Source organism: Mollisia scopiformis (genome assembly GCF_001500285.1).
Source record: "Mollisia scopiformis unplaced genomic scaffold LY89scaffold_19, whole genome shotgun sequence".
In the NCBI taxonomy this organism is placed as follows: domain Eukaryota; kingdom Fungi; phylum Ascomycota; class Leotiomycetes; order Helotiales; family Mollisiaceae; genus Mollisia; species Mollisia scopiformis.
This window is the reverse complement of record NW_017263599.1, coordinates 423,068-448,697: the sequence shown is the minus strand read 5'-3', so window position 1 is coordinate 448,697 and position 25,630 is coordinate 423,068. Positions and strand designations below refer to the sequence as shown.

Sequence of the window (25,630 nt, the reverse complement as noted above, 5' to 3'; positions counted from 1 at the left end):
CCAACTCTGGTTCCTCCAACTCTGGTTCCTCCAACTCTGGTTCCAACTCCAACAACGCCGGCTCTGCTTCCCCATCTGGCAATGCTGGCTCCAACTCTGGTTCCAGCACTGGCTCCAGCTCCAACAGCCCCGTCCAAGCCAACGAGGGTGCCATGGCTTTCGCTGGAAAGGCTGCTGCTGCCCTCGCCGTTGTCGGTGGTGTCGCTGCTCTCTTGTAAATGCTCTCTTCTTGATTGTTCTTTGTCTATCGATTTCCTCCTAGCGACTGAGCCAGCTCGGGCGCGGAGGTAATTCGTGGACGGTGACGGTTGGGAGGATGGGTTGGGTTCGGGTTCGCTGTTTCAAGTGTCTGATCTTGCACTGACTTTGGTCTTTTTTGGATTGAGGGACGATGTGGAGTGAAGATGTTGATGCAGAGGACGGATCGAACGGTATTGGTGGAGTGTTATGTTTGCTTGTAATATATTGGTGTTAGGTGAGGACTTAATTGGGAGGTATGATCATGACCATGGCTCTTTTGAGCTTGGTCTGGTCGTATCAGGTCATGGTTGATCCACTTCTTTAGCTACCGAAAGGTGCTAAGAAGATGGGCTTGCTATGAATGTGTTTTCGATTCTTGTGGAGTCAGTGGTTGTAGACTCGGGAGAAGTTTTAGATTAGACTTTTTGTGCTTCACAGGAGTTCAGTTCTGTATGTAATACGAAAAAGAGGTGGGAGTTTAGTTCTTCATGAAACATAAGCTTTCTTTAATCTTCCTGCTTCTGTGTGGGTATGCTTGTGGGAATAAATTTTTCGTGGTGGTTAGGATCATGGCTACGGGCTGTTCAGACCAACTCAGTTTTAACACTCATATCCCATCTGCTAGTTTTGTTGGCTTCATATACTAAAGACTTACTAGTTATAGCTCGGGCAGAGCTGGATTATGCCCTATGTTATGCAATAAAAGAAGAATCTGAATAGTTTTATTGGCCTCAGGTTGTGAGTTCAGGTATAACTTGTCCCCTTGCTCTAAAGATTTGCCAAAAACGTTGCTTGGTCAAAAATGCTAACGTACAAGAAAAAATATTCTCGAAAGTCGATTGGCTTAGTCCATTTACTTACTTCTATTCAAATATCTGTCAAGTTATAGCTTTTCTCATAGACTTGACAAGACGCCATTGGCTGAAGGCTGTCAATTCACCTACAACATACCCTTTTGTACAAACGGAATGTTAAACAAACGAGGGCTTATGCTTAAAGTCAGATTTGACGACTCCACCCAACCTCAAACTTAAAGCCTAGCATTAACATACCTTTCCTCCCTCACCCCATCAACAAAAACATCCACCTTCTCATTATAAAAACACAACCTCCCCGCAACCAACGCACTCTCGCTCGTCGGATACCTATAATACCACACGGCATCCTTGATCTCCCTCCCTTTAACTTTAACATTATAATAACTACTCCACATCAGCTCCCTTCTATCCCCTTTATCATTCAAAAAGAAAAACAAATAGAGGGAAATAAAAACAAACTCACGTCGCCATCCCCTTATAAGGACAATAACTAATCGTCCCACTCTCGCTCAAAAACTCCCATTTAACATCCCCAGCATTAAGATAATACCTCGGCCTCAGCATCGTTTCGTAGAGGAAGACATTCTGGGCTGGATTTACCATTCATCATTAGCCCCCACCTTCCCCATCTTGCCTTCCTCTCCACAGCACGAAAGGAAAGGAAACTCACAACTCTCCGCAACAACCACACCCGCAACTTCAATCCTAACCCTCCTGCTACTGGGCAGCGTCTCGATTCTCTTATACGGATCCTTAGGATGAGGTCCCAGCAATTTCTCATCTTCCGCGAACCAATCGATCGTTGAATGTTCCACCCTAGGTAAACGCCATTCATTAACAAAGAATATCTCCAATGCATTAAATATCTACTTACCGAACTAACCCCCTCACCGCCTCCACGCTCGTCGACGAGAAAACAATAACCCTCTCCGTACTCCTATCCCCAACCCTCAATCTTGCGAGGTAAAATCCGTCCTCACCCTCACCCTTACCCTCAACCTTCTCAAGCACACCCTCCCTAAATTCGTTTACTGGGATGTAGAAATATGGATCTACCCACATTAACCCAGAAGAATAAGATAGAGATACAAAAGAAGAAACCCACAATAAACATCCTCCCAAACATAAACCGCCCCAAGCGTATCAAAGACCCATTCTCCGGCAAAGAGACCCCGTATCCGGCGGGGTGTGGATTCGCGTTTTACGGGGCCGTTTTTGGAGAGTTTTTGGGCGAGGGGGATGAGGCTTGAGATGTTAGATGTTAGGATTTTAGAGGGGAAAACGGGAAAGGGCATTGAAATGGGGTTGGGGGAGGAGAAGGTGGGAAGAGGGTGATGTGATGTGATATCACGTGGGGATTCTAAGAGGAAGTACTTAGGTAAGGATGAGATGAGATGGAAGGAAGAAGAAGAGAGGGCTTACTCTGCCATTTTTGGTGTTGGGAGGAATAGATTTTTGGATGTGGACAGAGAGGAATAGGTTAAAGTAAGAGAGATAATGTGTGAAAGATGAACTTAGTGCTTTGATGAATGATAAAGGAGGAATATCATTACTCAGCACTTTCGGATGACATGCACTATTCTGCGGGGTAATTCAGATCTTCAAGACTTCTCGAAGTCTTCGAACAAAGTGGGACATTGATAGCTTGCCAAACTTCACTCCATGCAAATAGTTGAATCATTGAATCAAATTGATATTTGTTGAATCTGCGCACACCCTGGTATTATACTTCCAACGTACTGTCAACCGGCCAAGTTCCAGGACCTCAGACTCCGTACGCCAATCCAAATCGCTCTCACCGACCGAAGATTGAACGCCTGCCCTTGAGTATCCCCTTATACCTACATTCGGACAAGAGTTCATACAGTAAGCACACTGGTATTATGAAGCAGAGTACTTGTGAAGCCGTTGCCAGCGGCTTTCAAGTACCCAGCCGTAGTAACACAAACATAAGAAAATCAGTAGTCCATGTCGATCGAAGCAGAGATTTCCTCACTCATACCTCTAACCGGACCTTTGTAAACCTGCTCATCCGCCTCGTCGTCGGCTTCATCATCGTAATCGTCGCAAAACTCGTCGCCATCGAACATGACATCCACTTCATCTGCGTCGACTTCGTCGTTACTCCACATAGTAACATCCTCTTCTTCGTCCAAATCTGCATCTTGATCATTAGCCACATTCGCCGCTTGATCACCTAACCAATATCTCGCGCGCTTATTCGCTCCTGTATCATATCCACTCGCGCTTCTTTTGGGCATAGAACTTCGTTGCCTGGGACTGTGAGTCATAACTGGAACACCTCGAACGTAGAAGTATGCCACTCTCTTCAACTCCTTATTAAAAAAGAAGTAGTTCAGAGACCATATGGCACCCTCGTCTTCCTCAAAAGGCTCATCAACAGGGGCCCAACAATAAACCGTGCACTCCTTAAGAGTCATTTCCTTGTCTATCAAGGACCACATTTGAGGGCCCCATGCCTGCGAGTTCGGAGACGCAGATGATGCTGTGGCATAGCTTGTCTGCGATGGGACTTGAAGGGTCATACCTGCTGTACTTGGACGCAGGTTGTAGAGTGTCGAATCAATGGTGTTAATAACGGCCTTGAGGCTTCGTTCCTTGCGGAAATCGCTCGGTCTTAGGATATGAGAAAAGTCATAGTCCGGATGGCTTGCATTAAGCGTTGCAATCAGGTATGCAAACGTTCGGCGGCTTGAAACCTGACTCAATGGGCCAAATGGACTAGATCGGGTTAAGTTCAGCGGTGATGGTCCCTCATCGTGGGGAGGTGAAACGGACGCCGATAATCGGAGAAGACTCTCATATTGTGATTCCAAGGAATTCTCAATATTTCGATATAGCTTCTTATCAGATCCGGCTGCCTTGGTTGTGTACAAATCCACAGAGCCGATAACCTGGCATTCGGAAGAAGTGAAGTTCAACGCGTTCGACACGTCGTCAAACGCGCCGAGAGGTATAAACTTCATCTTTGCGATTTATGATGTCCTGATCCTAGAGTTGTTTGTATCAACGCGATCAAGAGGAGGTGGGTGTTGGGTTTGCGCGTCGTCGAGAGGAAGATGTGGCGTTAGAGGCCGAGTGTCCTGGGGAAGATGGCACCTTGCGGATAATCTTTCAGACTCGGGCGAATAACAACCAGGGCTTGATCCCTCGAGTATCGCAGATGTAATATGACCTATCTAGGTTCGTGTGCTTTGAAAGCAGCTGTGTTTGTTGAGAGCAGTCGTTCAGGAAACCTGCTTTGGCTGAAGGACAAAGAATGACACGACCTCCGCTGGCTGGGGAGGGCGAATCAATTTGTACTTGAGCTAGACTCGCGTCTAGCAGGTAGAGGACATAGTGAATCGAATGATGGTTTTGTTGTTCGTGATGGTGAGGGTATGATCGAGGTTGAGTTGTATGCTGATGATGGGATGAGGAGAAGGTCGATTGCGACGACCTGATTGAAAGGCCGCTAAGCCTATAGTGGACTAGTCAACTCACAACAATGGCGACTTCCGTGGCCACTGAATCCGGGCACATGGCTGAGGGGTAGAGAAGAGAGGTCGAATATGCAATACGCAACATCAGAAAATACCACAGGTTCCTGTGGATAAATTAGCTTTCCAGAGAATGAGCGCATTCAAAGACACATGCATGAAGCTCGTTTGAGGAGAGATCGGCAACGGTTCTTTCTCCTCATCTGCCGAGAAGGTCCAGGTGATGCTTGATCTTGGATAGTGGGAGTGTTCAAAGGAATCAGTTGCACGCATAAACATTATCATTAAGACCCAGGTTATGCCTGGGTGAGATTTCTCTCTTTGATATCACAGAATGTTCCACGTTTCAGACTTCTCTCGGGCAAGTATCATCGTAAGGTTGGGTCCATGTTGGGTCGTGGAGTGGTATGCCTCGGTGGCAGTGGGAGAGGGGTAGGTTCTTTTTAAGGAGGATGGTATCTCGTAGTATTCGAGAATTGGTGGCCAGTGAAGAATAGGGCTATGTTAATAGTTCAAGACGTTCAGCATGATTCAAGGGTCAAAGGATAGTGTCTGCAAAAAGTACTTATCATTAAGTCTTCCTTGCTCGTGATTCATCGCAGTGCCATTACCCAGGTTCGATGCCCGACCAGCTTCAAGTATCCGAAACGCCCGCTTATGACTGATCCTGATATCCCTTTTCGTTTTCCCAGCTCTAATGCAACGAACAGTATGGAAGGTGGAAGTGTTCGAAGTCTCTTCAGAGAATGCCAGATTCGACCAGGCCGTTGATGATTCCTTGTTCGGCCTAGAGGATTGGGAAGAGTCAAATTAGCACGCATAATAGAGAAAAATGTCTTGAATCTGATATGTATTTCCTGAGCACCTAACGCCAGCGCCCATATCTTTGATATACATAGAACAACATCATAGTTCACATGATTTTCGTGACCTCTTCATCGACCTGGTGTAGGGGTAATTCGTGTCAGTGTATGAGAGGATGTGGGAATATTTATAGGGTAGAAAACTGCTCAACAACTTCGAGCCGACCCCTTTGACAGCCACACTACACCGCACTCACCTCAGTATCCTCTATCGAGTCTTGAGCTGATATTACTCTGAGCACATTCTTCTTGCTGCTCTCCTGCATTTCTCCTGCTAGCAGCAACTCGTCGAGGATGAAATATGCCTTTTGGAAGTTGAAGATCTGCAGAACATAAGTCATTTGGTTAGAGAATGGGTGGTGCTTTCTTCGATGGGCATACAATATCTAGCTAGAAGGATGTCAGTGTCTGCAATGAAACTTGTTTGGAGCTGCTGCCTACCTCGCACACATTGCCATAGTACTTGTCCATCTGCTCGACATATCGGTGGACGATTTCGAGGGTGATGAGCTCATTATCGGTCGAAGCACAACCTGCGATGAAGAAGAGGGATGCATAACGTCGATAGACTATCTTCGAATCTGCGGGGTTTCTGTAAGCATTTTGCACGAGCAAGCATAGCGCAGACCGACCTTTGTACTCCAAGAAATTGCACATCCTCGTCCGCCGAGCCAGTACGAGTTGGGAGACATCCTTAATGATCTTGGCCTTCTCCTTCGGTGATAATGTGGTGAACCACTTCGCGAGCCTCTGTTGACCGCTTTAGCATCGTGTCCTGGAGCTCAAGAATGTGAATGGTAACATACGACTTTGCCTTGCCGCGAGAGCAGAATCAGATAGCTGTATCATGTCAGGCCCAACTCCTCATTCCGGCATAGTTCTCTCGGACTCACTTGATAGCCATCTTCGCAGACGGCAGATGCGGAAGAAATGCTCCTCGAAGCTTTCGTGGATGTTTGGTGTGCGCTCAGCCAGAATTGCAGGGATCGTGAATGGCACAACGGCATTGTCTCGGGCAAGGCTTTTAGACCCCTCGCCCGCCGCGATAACCTTGAAATTAAATCTGGACTGCTCACTAATTCATTTTCTGCACAACCTCTCCGGTTGCGCCTTCTCTTGTAAATACTTTACGGCCTGTCTTATTTTCCCATGTCTATATTTCTACAACCATCTTTACTATTGAATTTTGGACTCTAGAATCTAAGTTTTGGACAATCACAGCACCGAGTTCGCGATCTGCCCCCACCATCCTCCCTCTCGTCCAATCCTTTACCACCACCAAACTTAAACTCGGCTTTTTCGTCCAATTCTTACTTCACTGTCTCAGACTAGCTGTCTGCAGTGTTGTAAACATGACGCGCCTAATCCTCTCTACTTCGTGAGTATAACATTACACCAAAAATGATGATCTCATGCTAATCGCAACTTGTATAGCAATATTATGACCGGTGGACCTTCTATAATAAGAAAACCAGGGGCAGACCGATCGAATCTCGAGCTCACAAACTCCCTCCGAAGCAATTTTCTGGCAGCGCAACAAGATTATTCCCCTCCACTCTCCGCAACGAATAGCGTTAGAGACAGTTCCGATGAAGACCAAATCTCTCGGCCACAAGCCTCGGTCTGGACATCGCGTCATGGTTCCGAATATTACATTCCAAAGATAGACTGGTCAATGTCTGGTCTTGCGGAAGAGCCAAGTCAATACGATATCACAGTCAAGTTGTTCTACTTGAAGGAGGCAGATGTTAAGGAGAGACCACAGCATACCAAAGATGCGGTAAATCTGGTCTTGAAAGAACTAGGAGTACCTTCGATTGATCTCTTAATCGTTTCGTTCCCAGGAATGTCCTTTGAGGGTGACTGCGAGTGGGAAGCAGACAAGAAGAATTCGGCGCAAGGCAATGATGAGGAGGAGATCGCATCCTGGTCAGTTCTTGAAGAACTACACAACAATGGTGTTGTGAAGAGGTTGGGTCTCGCAGAATTTGGCAGTGAAAAGCTAGCAAGGTTTCTTGCAAGAGTCAATGTCCGACCGCAAGTCGACCAGGTTAATGTCAAGGACTGTTGCAATGTCCCGCCACCACTAATGAAGCTGGCAAAGCGGGAGCAAGTCGAGCTGCTCACACATAATGATTGCACGGACATCCTTCCAAGCGGTACTTTAAGAGAACTATTGGGCCAAGGGGTTAGAGGAGCAGGAATCCTTTCTGAGACGAAGAGGGGAATTGATGGGATGAAAGGTGATTTGACCCCGGAATGGGTGGTCAAATATACTGCAGTGGTTCGAGACCGAGGTGTAATCGAAAATAAGGGATATTTTGCCGTTGCAGAGCTGAAGGAATGATGGTCGAGTGAGGTAAATGGAGGGATACTTGGATACGGCGTTCGGCGCATGGCGTTATGAGCAGCACATTATAAGCGTAAGACGATTTGTACATAGACAGAGCCGTGCATGTGTTTGCATGATACGCCAGGACTTTGTCTTGGGAGGAGTAACGAATTCAACCTAACATGCTTCGTTTTCTACCCCTCATCCTTACATCTTCCAGCTTTTTGAGCACGACGTTTGCACCCTTGAAGCTCTTCCCATATGCAGTCAACATCTCTTTCAGCAATGACTCAGCTCTTGGATGTGTACTGCCAAAGGCTCGTTCCAGCACATATAGGTCCACAGCCCTGTCCTCGTCAGCTGTACTTTGACTCGCAAGTCCGAAATCAATCAACACAATCTCTCCCTCCAATATCCCCTTTCCATCTTCACTCGAATGGCCATTCATAACCCCCTTCGCCCACGGTCTTAACATCAAATTACTCGTCGTTAAATCTCCATGCACAATACCAACACCATGCATTTTCCCCACCGCACTCCCAATCCTCCCCATCAAATCCACCAATTCCTCTTCTTCACTCCCTTCCTCTGTACCAGCCTCTTTCCTCCTTCTCAACCACTCATTCAACCTGATCCTCACCACCTCGCCCTCAATCCATTCAATACACAGCCATCCTTTGCTCTCATCCAAAGCATACACCGCTGGAACAGGAACACCTTCTTTCCTACATTTCACCAACACTCTCGCTTCTGCCAGGATTCGATGCTTGGTTAATCGGACATCGAGGATGGGATGTCGGTATGGCTTTGAGGGACGGTATTTAAGTGCGCAGGGAAGGGTTGGGAGGAGGTAGGTTGATTTGTAGAGCAGGGCTTCTGCGCCTTGGGTTATGAGTTGTGGTGGGGTTTTGGAGGGGTAAGTGAGGATTTGTGGAAGATTTGCTGGTGTGGAGGAAGTTTGTGAGACAATTGGTTCTGGTGGTACCGTTGGGGTTTCCATCTTGGTATATTTGGAGAGAGGAGAATATCCTTGAAAGTATGGCGGGGATGCTGTTGTCAAATTTCTATAATTTTGGTATTATCGCGGGGTCGTTTTATGAAAACGCCTCAGGCATAAGTTTTATGAAGCGCGTTATGAACAAGTCAGAGCGACATTTCCTCAACCTCAGCTCTCTTCCATCATTCATCCATCACCAATTCATCAAATGTCTCAAGTATCTCATCGTTCATTCACAACGTATCATTTCCTCACAGTTCTCTGAATCATACAGAACATGTCTTTTGCAACACCTCCAAAAGCCAATGACCAGAGACCTGCAAGTGCTAGGGTCACGATTGGCTCACACCGCTCAACTCTCACACCCCAACCGCCTTCACGTTCCCTTCCATGAGTTCCGTCATCTTTTGCCTCTTCTCATTAATCCCATTGTACAACGTCTCCAACATCTCGGAAACCTTACACCATGCTCTGACTACTGAAAACTTGAAGCAATTCCCATGCGATGGCAGAAGCGCATAGTGATTTGCCCCTCCTAACTATTGTCCTCCTCACCGCCGCTTGTCTACTTTCACTCGTGGTCCTCGTTCAGGTTGGCGCAACGTACACGTCGGCATATCTAGCCGCTCCTTCCGAAATAACGACTTTCATCGACACGGTCGATTACTCGATCTTGGAGAATGAGTCGTATGACAAAGATGTTGGGAAGGTCGCGAGATTAGAGGACAAGCTACGCTTGGGGAAACTGTTGCGCGAGATCCAAAGATGTGGCGATGATCTGCGAGAGGATTTGAATGGATTACTTGTTGATGAAGAAGGGACGAAGATTAAGGCGGGTGCGAGGTTACTCTGGGGACATCAGAGGAAGCGACTTGAGGAGAGAGTGAGGAGGATGGATCTTCTGCGCATGAGGTTTCTTGTCGTTTATATGGGATGTATAGCCGCGACGAGGACACCTGAGAAGGAAGAGAAGAGTCTGGAGAAGCTACATATTCCCAAGGCACCAGGACGGCCGCCTATATTGCATGCTGTTACGGAAGGACATGCCAGACGAGTACCCTTGAGGAGGTTAACGACCCAGGCAATGGGTCATAACGATCATGTGGGAAGCCCACAGAGGATGGGCTGGGCTGGTGTAGTGGCTGAATTGCAGAATTCTCCACTGATGCACAAGAGACACGCCTCCATTGAGAGCGCGATGGGGAAGGCGGGTTGATGGTATGGATTTTCTATTCCCGGACAATCAGCCACAGGCATCATACGTTTGCTCTCTTAAGCAACACGACACAAGACGACTACCCTGAAAGTCGTCAAATAGAGAGGAGGATTTCACACGTCTTATACTAACGTTACGGCCCCAACACCATCACCGAGTCCTGATCAACGACCATTTCTTTCCACTCACGGCCTCAACTTCCATCACGAATACTATGAGACTCGCCACACTTTCACGCTTTATCACGACCCAATTCAATCATCAGTCACGAGCCACGATTCACGACAAGCATTTAGAGGACGGGGAGGTGTATGCAATATAGGAAGTTCTATGCATAGCGTTGCGGAGATTTTGGATTGAGAGAGATACCCCTGTTTAGCATACCTTGGTTTAACATGTCATTAATACTTCCAACATTTGTGTTTTCCCCATGAATTAAAGCACTTTGTGTCAATAGATGACTTCCGGTCTTACATGTTCAGCGCAAGCCTCCTTGTGATTACTGTAGTGAAATCTAAAACTTCTAACAAAGGAATTCTACCCAGAAACATGTCTTATAGCACAAAACAGCTTCAAATACCTAGGTATAAATTGGTCAAAACACCAGCCCAAAAACCTCATGCGCAATGCCAAAAATCAAACTAGTCCCCAAGAGGTGAAGCTTGCCCCGCCGACTTCGGTGTCCAAAATCTCACCCCGCCAAAAGCTCTCTCTTCTCTTCACCTCTCCCCCATCTCCCATAATCTCTCAAACGCGACTGCGGAAGCCAATTGAGTCAAAAAGGAAAAGGTGCAGACTGTTAGCACGCGCTTCCATTGCTCTCAGTCTCATTCCTCTCAATGGCTACTACCGCAGAAGTGGGGCTGGGAAAGGATGTGGGGGTTATGAACGCGAATGAGAGTCTGGAGGTGGAAGAGATTGATGTTCAGAAGGTTGAGAGGGTTTATAGGTATGCATTTCTTGTCTTGTGTTTTGGGAGACAGAGGATGTGTGGTTAACAAGAGAATAGGAAGATTGATCGTCGCATCATACCAGGTACTATCCATTGTCCAACCATCTCTCATTGTCTATTTTCATAATGAATAATGTTCTAATTACCAACAGCCTTCTGGATCCTCTACTTCCTCTGCTCAGCAATTCGCTCCAATGTCGGTCTCGCTCAAACCATGAACTCCTCCTCAGGTCACGACCTCGAACAAGTGCTCCACTTGACCGCAAAACAGACTTCCACAGCTTTAGCACTGTTCTATGTAGCTTACGTCGTGTTTGATTTCCCGAGTAATCTTATCATGACGAGGTTAAGTCCTAGGGTGTGGATGAGTCGGATTGTGCTTGCGGTAGGGATTATTGGGGCGTGTTTTGCGGCTGTGAAGGCGGCTTGGAGCTTGTTGTGAGTTTTACGTCAAAGCTTGATTTTTACAGAATGGTAAATTGACTTGTTACAGACTTTTGAGATTCCTGCTAGGAGTCGTGATTGCCGGTATGTGGCCAGGCATGGCATACTACCTCACGCTCTTCTACCCACCTTCCCGCACCGGAAAACGAATCGGGCAGTACTTCACAGCTGCTCAAGTTTCAGCAGCTGTCGTAGGACTTGTCTCTGCGGGTTTCCAAAAAATGGACGGCTTGGGTGGACTCGTAGGTTTCCAGTGGATGTTCTTGCTCTATGGACTATGTGCTGTTATCCTTGGCTTCGTCCTCTTATGGTGGTTACCGGATAGACCGTTGCCTCCTGGAGAACGGAGACAGAGGACTGGGTTAATGAAGTGGCTTCCTGCTACTCCACCTGTTCTTACTGGCGAGGATGCGGAGATTCACTACCGGGATCTCACTAGGGTCTATCATCCGCGACCTTGGAACTTTAAGGATCTTGGGTTGGTGCTGATTGATTGGCGGCTCTGGCCATTGGTTCTCATGTACTTTGGAGTTGTGGGTGTGGGTATTGGAACTCAGCTCTACGGGACAGTCATCATATCTGGGATCAATCCAGACTTCTCGGGCATCACCTTGAGTTTGCTCTTCGCCCCTATCTGGGTGGTAAGTCTCCATTTCTCATATCTGTAGTCAAAGCTAACAGCTATAGATGGATCTCATCGCAATCCTCCTCGTAACACCAATCTCAGATCGTTTCCACCATCACCGAGCCCTCTTCTTCTCTCTAGCCGTCTGCATTCAAATCGCCGGTCTCCTCACCACCACCTTCGCTCCTCATTCTCAACCCTGGGCCCGTTACGGCGGTCTCCTGATGGTAGGCTTCGGTCTCGGCCCCACAGTCCCCATCTGCATGACCTGGACAAACGAGATCTTCCAACGGCGCCACGGCGAAGTCGGCGTCGCCGCCGCCTCAGCTCTAGTCTCTGGTCTCGGCAACCTAGGTAGTATCATGACTACTTACGCTTTATATACCGGATGGCCAGAAGACGCTAAGGAAGGACCGCATCAATACCGCAAGAGCAATCTGACCATGATTGGGATCTTGTGCTTGAGTATTGTTAGCAGTATCGTCATGACGGTACTCCTCAAACTCGTAGGCAACAAGCCTAGCTCCAAGATCCAAAGCAGTGGCAGCTCTGCTTCCGAAGGCGAGCAATTCCAAGACGCGGCCGCGAGACGAGAACTACAGCAACGCGGATTCGGCAGGATGTGGTGGAGCAAGTAACCCCTTCCTCAACACTCTGGAACGAGTCTTCAACAGACACCCGAAACATTTTTCCTTTCCTTGATCTCCTTTGTCAAAATATATATAATAGCGGGGATTTCAACATCACATGATTTTATGCCTGGTTTGAGCGAAGATACCCATAACGCGTTTAGATATGCTATCATTCAGCGGCCACGGCCCTGACAGCAGAAATGCCTTCTGCGCTACTGCTGGGATCGGCGTATTGGACAAGGACGACGGCTGGCGACAATGTTTTGCGCTATCGTCGGCTGTCGTTCGTGGGATTTGTTTTTGTTTTTGTTTTTTCGAGTAGTATATAGTCGTGGTAGCAAAGAGCAGGCGAGGGTTGAATATATATATATATATATATTGTTTGCTGCTCGACTCAATGCCCATGCAGTTGTGTAGTACTCTGCTTTGTTTCCCCGCCCGCCCTCGACTCGAATTCGTGTACAGCCATGCTTTGGTACAACATTTGCACGCCCTTATACTCATCGCCCATCAACCAAAAGAGCTTCCAGCCACATCACCTGCACTCTAGACTCAGCATATCACCCAATGAAAGCTCTCAAAAATTCGAGACTGTGCATATCAATTCTTATCCCAGTCCAATAAAGTCCCCCACATTCACGGCCATGCATAAGCCACAGGAAGAGCTGATTGGATACATGCAGAAGCTGAATACTACCCTGTACGCACATTTCTGACCTGGCAGCCTCGCATCCATGTTGAGGCTTAAGCATAGCCCCGCTCTCGACGATTATATGTGCACCTCACCTCATCCGAAATCTCTAAACAATTTTGTTGTTGAGTCCTAAATAATGTCTTCAAAAACAGACAATATGAGACTTTCTACTTACATCAACTTATAACCTCACCTTGAGACTACACACATACTCCCGACGAGGCTCCCACCACCATGCCACCGCCAATCTTCAAACCCCGCCGCCGCCTCACCCAGAACCGTCTGAAATACGGCATCGGCCTCACCATCTTCATAATCCTCACCTACCTCTACCTCTTCCCCTCCTCCCCCGTCCTCCGAATCCTCTCCCGCCCCCAGACCCCCTCCCCGCACCACACCACGGCCTCCAACTCCACCCTCGGCGTGCGTCTCTCCCTCCCTCTCCCTCCCATTTCCTCCCTCACTAACCCTCCCTCACAGTTCCAAAAAATCCTCGTCCTCTCCACGCGCCCCTCCTGGCGCACCCGCGGTCTCCACGCCGCCGCCGCCCACACGAACCTCGACCTCACGATCCCCAACCAAGCCCTCCCCACCGACGAACTAATAACGGCCTTCCAATCCCTCGGGCCCTCCTCCGTGAAACACCCTTTGCGCGGCGAAGCCTTCAACTGGCTCGCGCACCTGGACCTCATGAAGCTGATCGCTGCACAAGACTACACCACGGCGCTGATCCTCGAAGACGACGTCGACTGGGACGTTTCGATCAAGGAGCAGATGAAGCTTTTGTCTGACGCGGTGAGGGAGTTTACGTACGCGGCGCCGGAAGAGGAAGGCCCGTATGGGGAGCGGTGGGATGTGTTGTGGCTGGGACACTGCGGGGAGCCGACGAGGCGGGATACGCGGCGGCTGGAGTATTTCGATGCTTCTGTGCCGGCGATGGGGAATTACAGCGGGTGGGCGGCGCGGTATCACGACGGGCTGAGCGAGGGGGTGAGGGTCGTGCAGCGGGCTGTGAATCCGGTGTGTTCGTTTGCGTTTGCGGTGACGCGGCGGGGGGCGCGGAAGATTTTGAAGTGGGCTGGGAAGGGGGAGAATGAGGCGTATGATATTAGGTTGATGCAGGGGTGTAAGGAGAAGAGGTTGAGTTGCGTGGTGGTGAATCCGGAGTTGATGCATCATTATGTGCCGCCGAGGGAGTTTGGGCATATTAGTAATGTGGCCGAGGGGAATGGACGCGCGAGTGAGGCGGAGGAGGAGGAGTTTGAGCGGATTATGGGGAACACGGCGAATGTGGTGAATAGTACGAGGTGTAGGGCGCTTTTTGATAGTACGTGCATGCGATGAAATGGAATAATGGGGTTTTGAGATTAACCTGAGGACTGTTCCAGAGGATATGTTTTGACTATGGGTCATAGCTTCAGAGGTGGGCATTTATATCTCAGCATTTTCAAGCTGATAGAAGGGGCATGAAGGAAACTTTCCTAACTGGTCGATGAAAAATTCCCAATGATGAGGAGACGGCGGTGTTGTGTTGTGCTGAAGGAAACTCTAGCTGATGTAGATTGGCTGCATAGGAAAACTAATCTTCTAACAACGAATGTTATGGGCTTGACTCTGTAGATACAGGCAGTCGAGCAACTTCCTCGAATCCCTATAGTATGGCAAAACCCAAAAAGAGGCACAAACAGACTATAAGCTTGTACTGAGCAAATTATTCATGAAATGTCAATTTGTAAACTATTGCTACTGCTATAGTACACAGCTCGTCTAACGAGAAAGGAAACAAGCAACAATCGTCTAAAAACGCCTCGCTAGCAAAAGGTTCTGGAGATGCACGCTTGATGCTAAAGTGAGCTATGAAATAGGAAAAACAAGTTCTACTCATCGTCTTCTGATCTCGTCATTATGTCCTCCTCCATCAACGCCACTAGATCCAACCCGTGCCAGCGAAGTATCGCAACTTAGGGAGGCGGAAGGTAATCAAGCAATGAATTCCTCTTCCAGCCAATGCTTCAAGACGACTCTGCCCTCGTCGAAATTCGGCTTGTCAACTCGTACAATGATCGCAGCATGACTATGCCTAACCTTGTGGATATACACTGGGTACTTTCTCCAGCCTACACTATCCAGAGCTTGGATCATGCGGAACTGGTAAGGAGCCAATGCCAAGGTTGGTGCATCATGAGTCTGAGTTGGCTTCTCATCACTGTCGAGACTTAGCTTCGATATAGCATGTGAAGATTGAGGTCGCTCGAGAACAGGTGAAGCGGGCTCAGATGCAGCCTCTTCTTCGGTGCCTGCAACGAGATACTCGTTACTTTGTGCTGAGTTTAGGTTCTCGTAAACGTCTTCGACTGCTTCACGCATGCCAGTGATCAAAAGTGGAACACGATAATTGCCTGGTTGAATGCCTGCCAGCCCAGACTCATGGAGACGAATACGTCTGTTCGAGCGCAGGGATTGAACGCCTGAGTTGATCAGAAAGGCAACGACGCCAAATGGGATGAAGAACACCATGGCTATGAGGAAAGGTAAGCGTCCAATGGTCGTCTGGGAGTTGCGAATCAGAGTGCCATAATAAGTTTCGTCTGGCTGTTCAGGTTGAGTCGAAGCGACCGGAGATGCTGGATCCAGAATGACATCCTCGTAGCCTTTGAGGTAATTCAGCTTAAGCTTGTCTAGATCTGTGAATGGATCGGTTTTGGAGATGCCAGTCGTGTAGTATACGGCACTTCTATCGTTGATAATGTTTGTGTAGAGTGTTCTGCGTTCAAATTTGGCAAGGCCTGGTTATGATCAGCAAGCATTCGAACGAGAGAGGAGGGGATATTATGGTTTTTGGATTGGGTATATTGGAGACATCCTTGAAGCTCCAGTAGGAGACGTAAGAGTCCTAATTTCAGTTCGTAACGGAAGCAATGGGGTGGTTGATCTCCTTACCCTTGATGAAAATTGACTCTTGGTCTCCGAGTACTTCTAGCAATGGTTTGCCTGTATCTCGGAAGTTGTCTATCGTGAAGAGTTGACGACCTGAAGCAGATAATGTCCGAGCTCCTAAAACATTCCAAACATGATTATGCCAACCACGAAGTGGGGTTCGTACGCCGAGATGAGGGGTCGCAAAGGTAGTGAAATTCTGGAACAATGTCAGCCTCAATCCTCTTTCTCCCAAGCCCAGGAGAGACCACGCTTCTGCACGTACTACTGGCTTAATCTTATCGAAGAATCCTTTGCTATCCAGCAGACCAACAGCATAACGAGCCACCAGACCACCCAGAGAGTATCCGACCATGGACATTCTTTTGATCTCTTGTCCTGCTGCCGCCAACTTCTCTATCTCCTCCTCAATCTCCTGGCAGACTCTCTCGCCACCACGTTCGACACCATCGTAGGTAAAACTGCCACTGTTGCGTTTCGCGACCAGAATATGCAGAGACTGCTCGGGATGCTTAGCACGTAAGGATTTGGCCACGACCTCCATATGCGCAGGGTTGCCCCATAATCTGTCAGTTATCAGTCAACACAGGCTCTGTTGGTTGTCTGCGGCGCACCTGCATATGCAGGTTGGAAGCTCACCCATGGACTAGAACACAGAGGTGCTCGGCCTCACGGCTGCTGGTACCGGTATAATCCATATCTTTTGGTATAAGGAAAGCCCGGTCCAAAGAAGAGAACGAGAAAGGAAGCAATGCGACGATGGAGATAATAAACGGTCGGAAAGTCTGCCTCGAAAGTAGTTTCGAGACAAGACTTTCTAACCAGTTGACCAGTCAAAGCACTGGGCTGAGAGAGTGACCGAGTCCGATGGTGCGGTAGGATGCGGCGACGGCGCAAGGAAAGGTCCGGTGGTCTTCTGCACAGCCTAAAAGCTCCAGTGAGTCTGCACGATGACGAGGACACAGTCTAATATGGCACGGCTTAAGGCCTGCACTACGGTGGGGACGGCTGTTGAGGTTAGAAACCCAAGATCTCGCGAGAAAAATTCACTTCGAGCGTCTGGAAGGATTTGTGTAAGAAGAAAGAAGAAGAGGAGAAGAAGAAATCCGCACGATGAAGGTATTTAACCTTTATTTAGCGTGGAGGCACCCGATAACGGTAACACGAAAGATAACAGACCCAGCGCTTTGGACACCGCTGCGCTGTGCTGTCACTGGATGGATCTCTTGGCGAGCCTGCAATGAAATATTATGGAAAATATGAAATAATGAAAATATTATGTAAACAGAACAATACAAGGACGAAAGAGGAGATATTCTGGAAGCCAGAGGTGTGTTTCTTCCCATTCTAGAATAGAAGACAGAACAATAATTCAATTTTAACTCTATCTCGTCCCCTGAAGACAACTCAATATCCAAACAAGGCTGAAATTCACGGGCTACAGGGAACTGATGCCTGTATGGACCCCTGAGGCTGAAGATCTCTCGCTAGACGAACTTCATTTTGACGACTTCTTCAACCCGACAATCAACATTACAGCAACTCTCCACAACTCCAAGTCACTCAAGAGATTCTACTTTGCTAAGGCTCTCAGCTAAGATCTCGTGCCAAAAAGTGAATTATTCAAGCTGATATCGCATTCGAGGACAAGAAGCCGTTCTTTGAGAAGTTTGCTGGCCTTGTCACATCCCTGGAGTTGAACCCTCATTCTTCGCGAGGTCAAGTCACATCTTCAACAGGGTCTCTGAGCATCTAGAAGAGACTTCATGACATTCACTCGAATCGGTTTGAAGCTGGGTAGCCTGAAATTCGAAGCTTGTACAACGGGTGCTACAAGTGTTTGACAACTTTGCGCTTCGACCTAGGAAGCGTACTTAAATACCTGGGCATAAGTGCAACATCATTCAATTAGCCTTCGGTATCGACTTGTTTCTTCTCTACTTCAACACTCTTGTTCTTCAACACGCCAAATTCTGCATCACAATCCACGACACAGTGCACATGCAATCTATCACAAGTCCACGTGATTCAGCCACCTCGACTTACGAGGTCAGCCAATATCAATCATGTTCACCTCCAAAGGCCTCTTCTCGGAGATAATATGTCCACACAAAGACACGTGCATGTTACCCAGATGCATTTTCAAACACTCGGATACGAAGGCTGGTGGTTCAACAGGTCTCGAAGTCCAGGACGATGTGACACCAAGCAACGAGCAAGAGGGGCAAAGGAAAAGAATCAAACTTGATGACGAGGCTGAGCAGACTGTCAATGGAGACCTCGACAAGACAACAGCAACAAACACGTTGCTCAATAAAGTCTCTTCGAAACCATTGGCAACAAAGTCAGCATTAGCTGAGGCATCGAACAAGAAGAGTTTGGCAGCGACTCGGCCCATTTCTCCTCCTCCTTTACGACGAAAATCTGAGAATGGATCATCAGCCGGTGTCAAACATGCTTCAACGCCAAACAGTATTTCCACACCCAAATCCAAGCCAAAACTACCAGTTAAGGTTCCCTTGAAAGTAGAAGATCTAAACCCACGCACCCTCAGCATACCTGCTCCGGCAGCACATAATACTAGACTCCAATTAATACGATTTCTACATACCGAATTCGTTCGGCTCAATAATGAGCTAGAAAAGGATGCCAAGGACGATGAAGAAGAGCTCGTTTTGTCAGCACAAGCACTTATTACCAAAGCTTTGGATATTGAGGAAGACGCGGCTATGACTCAATCATTGATATACACAAATGTAGTCAAGAACAGAGTCCATGCCTACCGGAAAATGTCCGTCAAAACATGGGTCGAAGAACGAGCCAAGGAGGTTGCTGCGACGAAAGCTCGCGAGGGTAAGTCAGCTGCCCAGCCAACAGAACCACCAAAGACACTTGAGACTGGTTTAACTCCAGAGCAAGAGCTCAAGCTTTTACCAAGACTTCACACGCCTGTCACGGGGTTAACGGCTCACGGCTACGTAACCAACATTCCAACACCTGCAGAAATTGAATCTGCCAAGGCAGGAGTCGAAGCTGCCCAAGGCTGGGAAGTTTGTGATCGTTGCAAGAGTAGATTCCAAGTCTTTCCTGGCAGGAGAGAAAAAGACGGCGCTCTTACAGCTGGCGGAAAGTGCACACACCATTACGGCAAACCCTACTTGGAAGACAAATCGACTACAGACCCCAAAGCCAAGCGAGCAAAACGGTATCGGTGCTGTAATGAGGTAGTTGGTGAATCTGCTGGGTGCACGACGGCGGACACTCACGTCTTCAAAATCTCAGAAGTCAAACGAATGGCTAGCATACTGAACTTTGAGAAGACGCCTGATAATCCGGCCAAGGACTCAAGCAAGCCTGTTTGTATTGATGGCGAGATGGGCTACACAGTCTATGGTCTAGAGCTTATACGATTGACGGCAACTTCTTGGCCTAACGGAGAAGAGCTGTTCGATGTACTTGTCAGACCTGTGGGCCCTATCTTGGATCTAAATTCCCGATATTCAGGAGTGTGGCCCAAAGATATGGCAGAAGCACCCGCATGGTCTGATCATCCGCCGAAAAAGACGCCAACGAAGACTGACAGCGAGAACGGTAAACACAAGCTCCAGATCGTCGACTCTCCAGCCAAAGCGCGGTCTCTCTTATTCTCATTCCTCTCCCCCAAAACACCACTCATCGGCCACGGCCTCGAAAACGACCTAAACGCAACTCGCATGATCCACCCAACCATAATCGACACCGCACTCCTGTTCCCACACCGAGCCGGACTGCCCTTCCGCAATGGGCTGAAAGCCCTGATGGCCACGCATCTCAATCGGCATATCCAAGTGGTGATCGATGGGAAAATAGAAGGACATGATAGCAAGGAAGATGCAAATGCAGCAGGAGATCTGGTGCGATTTGCGCTGGGAAATGAGTGGAAGAAGATGATGAATGATGGATGGAAGATTGAGAATGGGATGTTTAAGCATGGGGCTGGGAGGGAATTAATCCCTTCTTCGGAGACGAAAGCTGATAAGTTGAAGGCGTTGGCCAGAGATGGGGCGGGCAAGAAGAGGAGTAGGGAGGAGATGGAGGAGGAGGATAAGAGGGAGAGGTTTGGTGGGTTGAATTATTAGGATGGTGGTTGTTGCTTGGGTTGAGGACTTGAGTTCTGCTATGGGAAAGGATTTTATGGCCGTGAGAAGATGATGTTTTCGAGGCCCGGCCCTTACACCTCTTGACCCTGGCAGGTATTAAAACGAAAGCTGGAGGTAAGATCACAGTCAGAGACGCATACAGAGTCGAAAGAAGTCCTCTTCTGAGCGCATGGAGAGGTCGGGACTTCATGAAATGGACATTAGGATAATTAGCCTTGATATTCGAGCACTGAGGAGAATCATCATATGTATAGCGATCCAGCCGAGCAGGCTTACTTCTCCTCTGCCACTTACTATCTCTTTCTGAGAAAACTCAACGAGGCGTTCGTTCAGCTAATGATAAGTCTCTTCTATTGTTGCAAAACTGAAAACGGAGGTATAATGAGATAATTGAAGAAACCACAATATTTTCAGGCTGAATGAATGAAGGCCAACAAATAATTCAGTAAGATAATTCTACTTCCAAATTCTGATTACTAGAACGATACAATCTTCAACAAAAGTCTCGTCCATCCTAAGGGTGGGCTATCACGTGCATGGCCATCACTTTACGCGACATCGACACGCCAAAACATCATCGACGCGTCTTCTCTTCGACCTTCAAACCTCCACACAACCACACATCCTCAACCTCACAACCAGCACATCACGATGGCACTCCTCGTAGATAAGCACCGTCCTCGCTCTCTCGACCAATTAACCTACCACAAAGACCTCTCGGAAAGACTGCGTTCACTGGTACACTCCCCTCCCCCTCCCCACTTCCTCTCTACAAACACTCACTCTCCAACACAGGCACAATCCGGCGATTTCCCCCACCTCCTCGTCTACGGCCCCTCCGGCGCCGGCAAAAAAACCCGCATAATCTGCACCCTCAAAACACTCTTCGGGCCCGGCGTCGAGAAGATCAAAATCGACTCGCGCGTCTTCCAAACGACCTCGAACCGCAAACTCGAATTCAACATCGTGTCCTCGATCTACCACCTCGAAATCACGCCCTCGGACGTCGGAAACTACGACCGCGTCGTCGTGCAGGATCTGCTGAAGGAGGTCGCGCAGACGCAGCAGGTGGACGCGAATGCGCGGCAGCGCTTCAAGGTCGTGGTTATTAATGAGGCGGATAGTTTGAGTCGGGATGCGCAGGCGGCGTTGAGGAGGACGATGGAGAAGTATAGTCCGAATTTGAGGTTGATTTTGTTGGCGAATAGTACGGCGAATATTATTGCGCCGATAAGGAGTAGGACGCTGTTGGTGAGGGTGGCGGCGCCGACGGAGGAGGAGATTGTGGATGTGCTGGAAAGAAGTGGCAGGAAGGAGGGGTGGAAGGGGGAGAGGGGGTTGAATGAGAGGATTGCGAGGGAGAGTGGGAGGAATTTGAGGAGGGCGCTTTTGATGTTCGAGGCGGTGCATGCGCAGAAGTATGTCTATCCCCTTTTCTCCTCTTCTATCATCCATATTAATATACAACAGCGAGAAAATCACACCTCAAACTCCCCTCCCACCCCCAGACTGGGAAGCCTTGCTCGGTACCATCGCGAGCGAAATCCTAGCTGAGCATTCCCCAGCACAGATCCTCAAGATTCGCGCCAAGCTCTACGACCTCCTCACTCATTGCATACCCGCGACCACTATCCTGAAAACGCTTACGTTCAAATTAATCCCATTGGTAGACGATCAAGTCAAGGCAGAGATTGTGAAATGGGCTGCGTTTTACGAACATCGGGTTAGGATGGGAACGAAGGTTATTTTCCATCTGGAGGCTTTCGTGGCGAAGGTTATGCGGGTGTTGGAGGAATGGGATATGAGTATGGATTTCTAGCTTAGGAGTATGTGTGGAGTAATGGATCATGAACAAGATAGCAAGCATGAAGTCTTGCATCGAAACTCGCTGCCTTTTACTTTTTTTGCTCGTTTCAAGAGCATCACCTCGATGCCTCATAGCCCATGACAATGATTGAGACTTGAGCGTCGAGTGAGACTGGAGAATGGCTGAGTCATAGTTGGCTCTGTTGTCCGTCGAGTTGCATGACCCCGCCTAGAGCGCAAATTGCGCTCACAGCGCGAATTGCGCGATTCGCGCAGAACGCGCAGAACGCTCTCTTGTTTCCTGGCAGAAAAGTTGACATCAGCATCCACTATCTGGCCATACATGAAGGCTCCTCAGGGAGCTTTTCCTGACTTGTCTTAAGCACTGGTGCTATACTTCATCCTACTGTTCAGAATCAAAGTTATAAAGAGACTCGTCAAGGCAAGAATGGGTTCGAGAGCATCACAACAAGTCTCATGCTGTAATTTGTCCACAATTACAACAACACCAAACATCATCTCATTCAACTACCTCCTAACTCCTAACATCCTCCAACCGAACACTAGTCCCCTTATCCTCCTCATCCTCCAACCCATACGTCTTATGCACAATCTTCTCCACATCCTCCTTCCTTCTCGTCTCATCCACGCTGCCGAACAGGATATCCATATCCTCCAACGACCGCCCCTTGGTCTCCTTGATGAAGAAGAAGACCCAGACGCCCATGCTCAGGCAGAAGATGCCGAACATTAGGAACGTGCGCCAGCCGATGTGCGCCACGGCATTTGGTGTGACTTCTGTGATGACGAAGTTGAAAAGCCTTTTTGAATGTGTAAGTTGGGTGATACCGTACATAGGATGGGAAAGGGAGGGAGGGAAGGGGATAACGAACCATTGCGTAGCAGCCCCCATGCCGACACCATAACTCCTCAACCTGGTGGGGAAGATCTCACTGAGGTAAACCCACGGAATGGGCCCCCAACTAGCTGAATACCCGATCACGTACAGATAAATCATGACCACCATCGCGATGCTGGCTGGACTGACGGTGTTGACGTTAGTGGGAGGGTGGGTGTGCAGGACGGCGCCGATGATGAACATCATGGTCATCATCCAGGCGGCACCGAAGAGCAGTGATTTGCGGCGTCCGAGCTTGTCAATGCCGATTATGAGGAAGATACCTGTTGTGATCACTTTCACGGTGCCGTAGACGCCGGTTGCGAAGAGGGAACTGTCGGTTTTGGATACGCCGACTGTTTGGAAGATTTGTGGTGCCTGGGGTGGTGGGTTAGTAATGGGAGTAGGTGGAAGAGAGAGAACTTACGTAGTAGCCAATACTGTTTGTGCCAGAGAACTGTTGAGAAGAATTGAGTTAGCAAATGCATTTGATACACTTCAGAGGTAGATATAGATGTCTTAAAAATGGCTCTAGGGCGCATGATTTGGAGAAGGACTCCAGATTCTAAGGGAGGGTATTATGCTCCGAGAAAACTTACTTGTTGCCAGAACCTACAAATCGAACAATGATTAGCTACTGTCTAGACTAAAAATTCGAACATAAACATATTGCGCGGACACCATTTCGGGGCAAGAGATGCTGATCTGCAAGCAGCCATAACCGTTCCCAAGCATCTAAGAAAGATAATATTGAAAGGATAAAGGATAAGTTGTGACTTACATGATGCAGAAACCCAAGAAGAACCTCTTTCTATTCGCAGGAGCGATACACTCCTTCCACGTCACGCCTTCAGTAGCCTGAAGCTCCTCATCAATCGAAGCTCTAATCTCAGCAATCTCCTTGACAATATCTGGATCATTGGGATCCTCTCGTCTCATGTATGCCAAAGAGTTCGTAGCTTCTTCGTAACGTCCCTGCTTCATGAGCCATCTTGGAGACTCCTTCAAGAAGAAGAGACCAATAAGAAGGAATCCACCAGGAATGAGTTGGATAGCAACGGGTATTCTCCATTGCTTGGTAGAAGGCTTGATATGAAGCGCAACTCCATAGTTCAGCCAATATGCGAATGTTGATCCGATGACCAGGAATTCTTGGAAGAGACCAGTAATTCGACCTCGGACTGCTGGTGGACAGTTCTCGGCGACAAAGACAGGGGTGATGGAACTCATGCCACCAATACCTAAACCAGCAATGACTCTTCCTGCGTAGATCTGACCGATTTCGTGGTGTGCTGAGGTTTGGACAGCGGCACCGACGAGGAAGATGAGTGAGAATCCCATGAGGGAGTATCGACGACCGAAGCGGTCATTGAGGAAGGCAGCGGCAATGGCACCAAAGAAACAGCCGGCGGTAAGCAATGAGACGACGTTGGAGGAGATTTTGGCATTTTTGGAGCTGGCAAATCCAGACGAGCCTTCTGGCAGACCAAAGTCTTTTTTGAAGCTGGTCAAAGCCAGAACAGAACCCATAACACCAGTGTCGAAACCTGCAGATTTGTCAGACCTTTCGAAGGATAAAAGAAGGTGGTTGACATACCAAACAGCAGTGAGCCCATGTAGGCAACACTGGTTAGGAGATAAACTCTGTAATTCTGTGTTTGTTAGCATAATTCCATAATCTGACGTTTTCAACGAAGACATTGAAGATTAGTCGATCTCAGGAAGAATGAAAAAAATGCTTATAGCTTCAACTCACCTTGAAGAACGAAACATTCGCCATATTGAGTATTCGAAACTTTCACTGCCTGGTGGCTATGGTCTCCAAGTCGTCTCGACGGTGCTCTTCAACCTCAGAAAGCAACCTGGGCACCATCCTATCTTAATATCTCACACATCTCCAAGCAATTAGTCTCCTCCCCACTTCCCTACATTATCGCCGTGCCCCAAGATCTGCAATATCAAGAATGATAGGGTATCTTGGCTTTTTCATTCGGCCCGTTTCATTCGTGGAACTTTTATCTCAACCGCAACATTGCGGAGCCGCCCCGGGGTCTGTCTTTCATTCCACCAATACCCCTTCGCGAGTCTCTCCGTGGGTGTTGCGGCGATTCTCGAAGGGATATGGTGCCGGATAACCAATTCCCATCTCCATGGGGTGTGTTGGGGACGAGAAGGTCACTCCAGACTTTCTTTGCGGGTTTCTTCTGGGGACTCCATTCGCCTCCATTTTCAGCTTCTTGGCCCACGGCACTACCGGCACAGGTTATGGATGCGCCCTGCTTTCTCCTCTCCACTTTATTATCATATCGGCCAAGGAGAAAATATCTCTCTCACAAACAAATAATTCCGAGAATGCTTCATCAGACAGAGAAATTGCTGACTCGGGACCTGATCTGTAATCGGATCTATCCTTCATCTCATCAATGGCTGCGTCTCAGGGCCAATAGGGCAGCTCAGGAAGTAAAAGTGCGCCTTCCGTCCGGCGTCCACTCTGTTGGTTTCGTTGGCTGGATATAATTCGGTCGAGATGCAGCAGC

General features: G+C 48.3%; 12 protein-coding genes across 12 annotated transcripts; 6 read left to right on the top strand and 6 right to left on the bottom strand.

The window, feature by feature from the left end:
- Nucleotides 1-970: 970 nt before the first annotated feature.
- Nucleotides 971-2,569, bottom strand: LY89DRAFT_651466 (DUF427-domain-containing protein). Its single transcript, XM_018212160.1, has 7 exons — nucleotides 2,481-2,569; nucleotides 2,164-2,418; nucleotides 1,933-2,110; nucleotides 1,729-1,874; nucleotides 1,522-1,648; nucleotides 1,293-1,442; nucleotides 971-1,226 (listed from the first exon to the last, which is right to left on the bottom strand). Exons 2-7 carry the CDS (start codon nucleotides 2,351-2,353, stop codon nucleotides 1,181-1,183), a joined length of 837 nt encoding a protein of 278 aa, XP_018067667.1. The 5' UTR covers nucleotides 2,354-2,418; nucleotides 2,481-2,569; the 3' UTR covers nucleotides 971-1,180.
- Nucleotides 2,570-2,733: 164 nt separating this feature from the next.
- Nucleotides 2,734-4,045, bottom strand: LY89DRAFT_785039 (mitogen-activated protein kinase-like protein MAF1; the record flags this gene model as incomplete). The annotated part of the gene is made up of 1 exon (XM_018222848.1): nucleotides 2,734-4,045. One exon carries the CDS (start codon nucleotides 4,043-4,045, stop codon nucleotides 3,017-3,019), a length of 1,029 nt encoding a protein of 342 aa, XP_018067666.1. The 3' UTR covers nucleotides 2,734-3,016.
- A 1,426-nt stretch (nucleotides 4,046-5,471) lies between these two features.
- On the bottom strand, nucleotides 5,472-6,325 carry LY89DRAFT_737289 (Adaptor protein complex sigma subunit; the record flags this gene model as incomplete). The annotated part of the gene is made up of 7 exons (XM_018220235.1): nucleotides 5,472-5,501; nucleotides 5,619-5,744; nucleotides 5,803-5,811; nucleotides 5,863-6,002; nucleotides 6,054-6,171; nucleotides 6,228-6,261; nucleotides 6,315-6,325. The coding sequence occupies 7 exons, from the start codon at nucleotides 6,323-6,325 to the stop codon at nucleotides 5,472-5,474; spliced, it is 468 nt and encodes a 155-aa protein (XP_018067665.1).
- A 364-nt stretch (nucleotides 6,326-6,689) lies between these two features.
- LY89DRAFT_156640 (uncharacterized protein) lies at nucleotides 6,690-7,847 on the top strand. The gene is made up of 2 exons (XM_018205455.1): nucleotides 6,690-6,799; nucleotides 6,856-7,847. Exons 1-2 carry the CDS (start codon nucleotides 6,774-6,776, stop codon nucleotides 7,766-7,768), a joined length of 939 nt encoding a protein of 312 aa, XP_018067664.1. The 5' UTR covers nucleotides 6,690-6,773; the 3' UTR covers nucleotides 7,769-7,847.
- On the bottom strand, nucleotides 7,848-8,914 carry LY89DRAFT_156641 (kinase-like protein). Its single transcript, XM_018205456.1, has one exon. The coding sequence runs from the start codon at nucleotides 8,751-8,753 to the stop codon at nucleotides 7,926-7,928; it is 828 nt and encodes a 275-aa protein (XP_018067663.1). The 5' UTR covers nucleotides 8,754-8,914; the 3' UTR covers nucleotides 7,848-7,925.
- A 19-nt stretch (nucleotides 8,915-8,933) lies between these two features.
- LY89DRAFT_709156 (uncharacterized protein) lies at nucleotides 8,934-10,440 on the top strand. Its single transcript, XM_018217737.1, has one exon. The coding sequence runs from the start codon at nucleotides 9,256-9,258 to the stop codon at nucleotides 9,964-9,966; it is 711 nt and encodes a 236-aa protein (XP_018067662.1). The 5' UTR covers nucleotides 8,934-9,255; the 3' UTR covers nucleotides 9,967-10,440.
- Nucleotides 10,441-10,850: 410 nt separating this feature from the next.
- LY89DRAFT_591329 (high affinity nicotinic acid plasma membrane permease-like protein) lies at nucleotides 10,851-12,625 on the top strand (the record flags this gene model as incomplete). Its single annotated transcript, XM_018209649.1, has 5 exons — nucleotides 10,851-10,915; nucleotides 10,976-11,001; nucleotides 11,071-11,356; nucleotides 11,412-12,003; nucleotides 12,050-12,625. The coding sequence occupies 5 exons, from the start codon at nucleotides 10,851-10,853 to the stop codon at nucleotides 12,623-12,625; spliced, it is 1,545 nt and encodes a 514-aa protein (XP_018067661.1).
- A 791-nt stretch (nucleotides 12,626-13,416) lies between these two features.
- On the top strand, nucleotides 13,417-14,933 carry LY89DRAFT_687467 (uncharacterized protein). Its single transcript, XM_018215508.1, has 2 exons — nucleotides 13,417-13,736; nucleotides 13,794-14,933. Exons 1-2 carry the CDS (start codon nucleotides 13,548-13,550, stop codon nucleotides 14,655-14,657), a joined length of 1,053 nt encoding a protein of 350 aa, XP_018067660.1. The 5' UTR covers nucleotides 13,417-13,547; the 3' UTR covers nucleotides 14,658-14,933.
- An 85-nt stretch (nucleotides 14,934-15,018) lies between these two features.
- On the bottom strand, nucleotides 15,019-17,326 carry LY89DRAFT_156575 (DUF676-domain-containing protein). The gene is made up of 5 exons (XM_018205453.1): nucleotides 16,890-17,326; nucleotides 16,516-16,816; nucleotides 16,254-16,449; nucleotides 16,174-16,206; nucleotides 15,019-16,099 (listed from the first exon to the last, which is right to left on the bottom strand). The coding sequence occupies exons 1-5, from the start codon at nucleotides 16,946-16,948 to the stop codon at nucleotides 15,294-15,296; spliced, it is 1,395 nt and encodes a 464-aa protein (XP_018067659.1). The 5' UTR covers nucleotides 16,949-17,326; the 3' UTR covers nucleotides 15,019-15,293.
- A 578-nt stretch (nucleotides 17,327-17,904) lies between these two features.
- LY89DRAFT_156591 (uncharacterized protein) lies at nucleotides 17,905-20,792 on the top strand. Its single transcript, XM_018205454.1, has one exon. It carries the CDS (start codon nucleotides 18,317-18,319, stop codon nucleotides 20,366-20,368), a length of 2,052 nt encoding a protein of 683 aa, XP_018067658.1. The 5' UTR covers nucleotides 17,905-18,316; the 3' UTR covers nucleotides 20,369-20,792.
- Nucleotides 20,793-20,992: 200 nt separating this feature from the next.
- On the top strand, nucleotides 20,993-22,254 carry LY89DRAFT_721343 (P-loop containing nucleoside triphosphate hydrolase protein). Its single transcript, XM_018218637.1, has 3 exons — nucleotides 20,993-21,127; nucleotides 21,185-21,807; nucleotides 21,860-22,254. The coding sequence occupies exons 1-3, from the start codon at nucleotides 21,041-21,043 to the stop codon at nucleotides 22,206-22,208; spliced, it is 1,059 nt and encodes a 352-aa protein (XP_018067657.1). The 5' UTR covers nucleotides 20,993-21,040; the 3' UTR covers nucleotides 22,209-22,254.
- Nucleotides 22,255-22,705: 451 nt separating this feature from the next.
- Nucleotides 22,706-25,043, bottom strand: LY89DRAFT_155932 (general substrate transporter). Its single transcript, XM_018205451.1, has 7 exons — nucleotides 24,850-25,043; nucleotides 24,691-24,745; nucleotides 23,875-24,640; nucleotides 23,693-23,705; nucleotides 23,521-23,550; nucleotides 23,089-23,471; nucleotides 22,706-23,016 (listed from the first exon to the last, which is right to left on the bottom strand). Exons 1-7 carry the CDS (start codon nucleotides 24,871-24,873, stop codon nucleotides 22,731-22,733), a joined length of 1,557 nt encoding a protein of 518 aa, XP_018067656.1. The 5' UTR covers nucleotides 24,874-25,043; the 3' UTR covers nucleotides 22,706-22,730.
- Between the last annotated feature and the right edge of the window lie 587 nt (nucleotides 25,044-25,630).

What these genes read in the sequence shown, in the direction of transcription:
- LY89DRAFT_156640 (XM_018205455.1), top strand. Translation starts at nt 6,774, where the DNA reads ATGACGCGCCTAATCCTCTCTACTTC. An exon ending in CGCCTAATCCTCTCTACTTC is followed by an intron (nt 6,800 to 6,855) that starts GTGAGTATAACA and finishes CAACTTGTATAG; the next exon opens with CAATATTATGACCGGTGGAC.
- LY89DRAFT_651466 (XM_018212160.1), bottom strand. Translation starts at nt 2,353, where the DNA reads ATGCCCTTTCCCGTTTTCCCCTCTAAAATCCTAACATCTAACATCTCA. An exon ending in CCTTATAAGGGGATGGCGAC is followed by an intron (nt 1,443 to 1,521) that starts GTGAGTTTGTTT and finishes GATGTGGAGTAG; the next exon opens with TTATTATAATGTTAAAGTTA. An exon ending in GATGGGGTGAGGGAGGAAAG is followed by an intron (nt 1,227 to 1,292) that starts GTATGTTAATGC and finishes TTTAAGCATAAG; the next exon opens with CCCTCGTTTGTTTAACATTC.
- LY89DRAFT_721343 (XM_018218637.1), top strand. Translation starts at nt 21,041, where the DNA reads ATGGCACTCCTCGTAGATAAGCACCGTCCTCGCTCTCTCGACCAATTA. An exon ending in CGGAAAGACTGCGTTCACTG is followed by an intron (nt 21,128 to 21,184) that starts GTACACTCCCCT and finishes TCTCCAACACAG; the next exon opens with GCACAATCCGGCGATTTCCC. An exon ending in GAGGCGGTGCATGCGCAGAA is followed by an intron (nt 21,808 to 21,859) that starts GTATGTCTATCC and finishes AATATACAACAG; the next exon opens with CGAGAAAATCACACCTCAAA.
- LY89DRAFT_156591 (XM_018205454.1), top strand. Translation starts at nt 18,317, where the DNA reads ATGTTCACCTCCAAAGGCCTCTTCTCGGAGATAATATGTCCACACAAA.
- LY89DRAFT_709156 (XM_018217737.1), top strand. Translation starts at nt 9,256, where the DNA reads ATGGCAGAAGCGCATAGTGATTTGCCCCTCCTAACTATTGTCCTCCTC.
- LY89DRAFT_155932 (XM_018205451.1), bottom strand. Translation starts at nt 24,873, where the DNA reads ATGGCGAATGTTTCGTTCTTCAAG. An exon ending in CGAATGTTTCGTTCTTCAAG is followed by an intron (nt 24,746 to 24,849) that starts GTGAGTTGAAGC and finishes TAACAAACACAG; the next exon opens with AATTACAGAGTTTATCTCCT. An exon ending in CAAACAGTATTGGCTACTAC is followed by an intron (nt 23,472 to 23,520) that starts GTAAGTTCTCTC and finishes CCACCACCCCAG; the next exon opens with GCACCACAAATCTTCCAAAC.
- LY89DRAFT_687467 (XM_018215508.1), top strand. Translation starts at nt 13,548, where the DNA reads ATGCCACCGCCAATCTTCAAACCCCGCCGCCGCCTCACCCAGAACCGT. An exon ending in CCTCCAACTCCACCCTCGGC is followed by an intron (nt 13,737 to 13,793) that starts GTGCGTCTCTCC and finishes CCTCCCTCACAG; the next exon opens with TTCCAAAAAATCCTCGTCCT.
- LY89DRAFT_156641 (XM_018205456.1), bottom strand. Translation starts at nt 8,753, where the DNA reads ATGGAAACCCCAACGGTACCACCAGAACCAATTGTCTCACAAACTTCC.
- LY89DRAFT_156575 (XM_018205453.1), bottom strand. Translation starts at nt 16,948, where the DNA reads ATGGATTATACCGGTACCAGCAGCCGTGAGGCCGAGCACCTCTGTGTT. An exon ending in TCGATAAGATTAAGCCAGTA is followed by an intron (nt 16,450 to 16,515) that starts GTACGTGCAGAA and finishes ACATTGTTCCAG; the next exon opens with AATTTCACTACCTTTGCGAC. An exon ending in CCTACTGGAGCTTCAAGGAT is followed by an intron (nt 16,100 to 16,173) that starts GTCTCCAATATA and finishes GATCATAACCAG; the next exon opens with GCCTTGCCAAATTTGAACGC.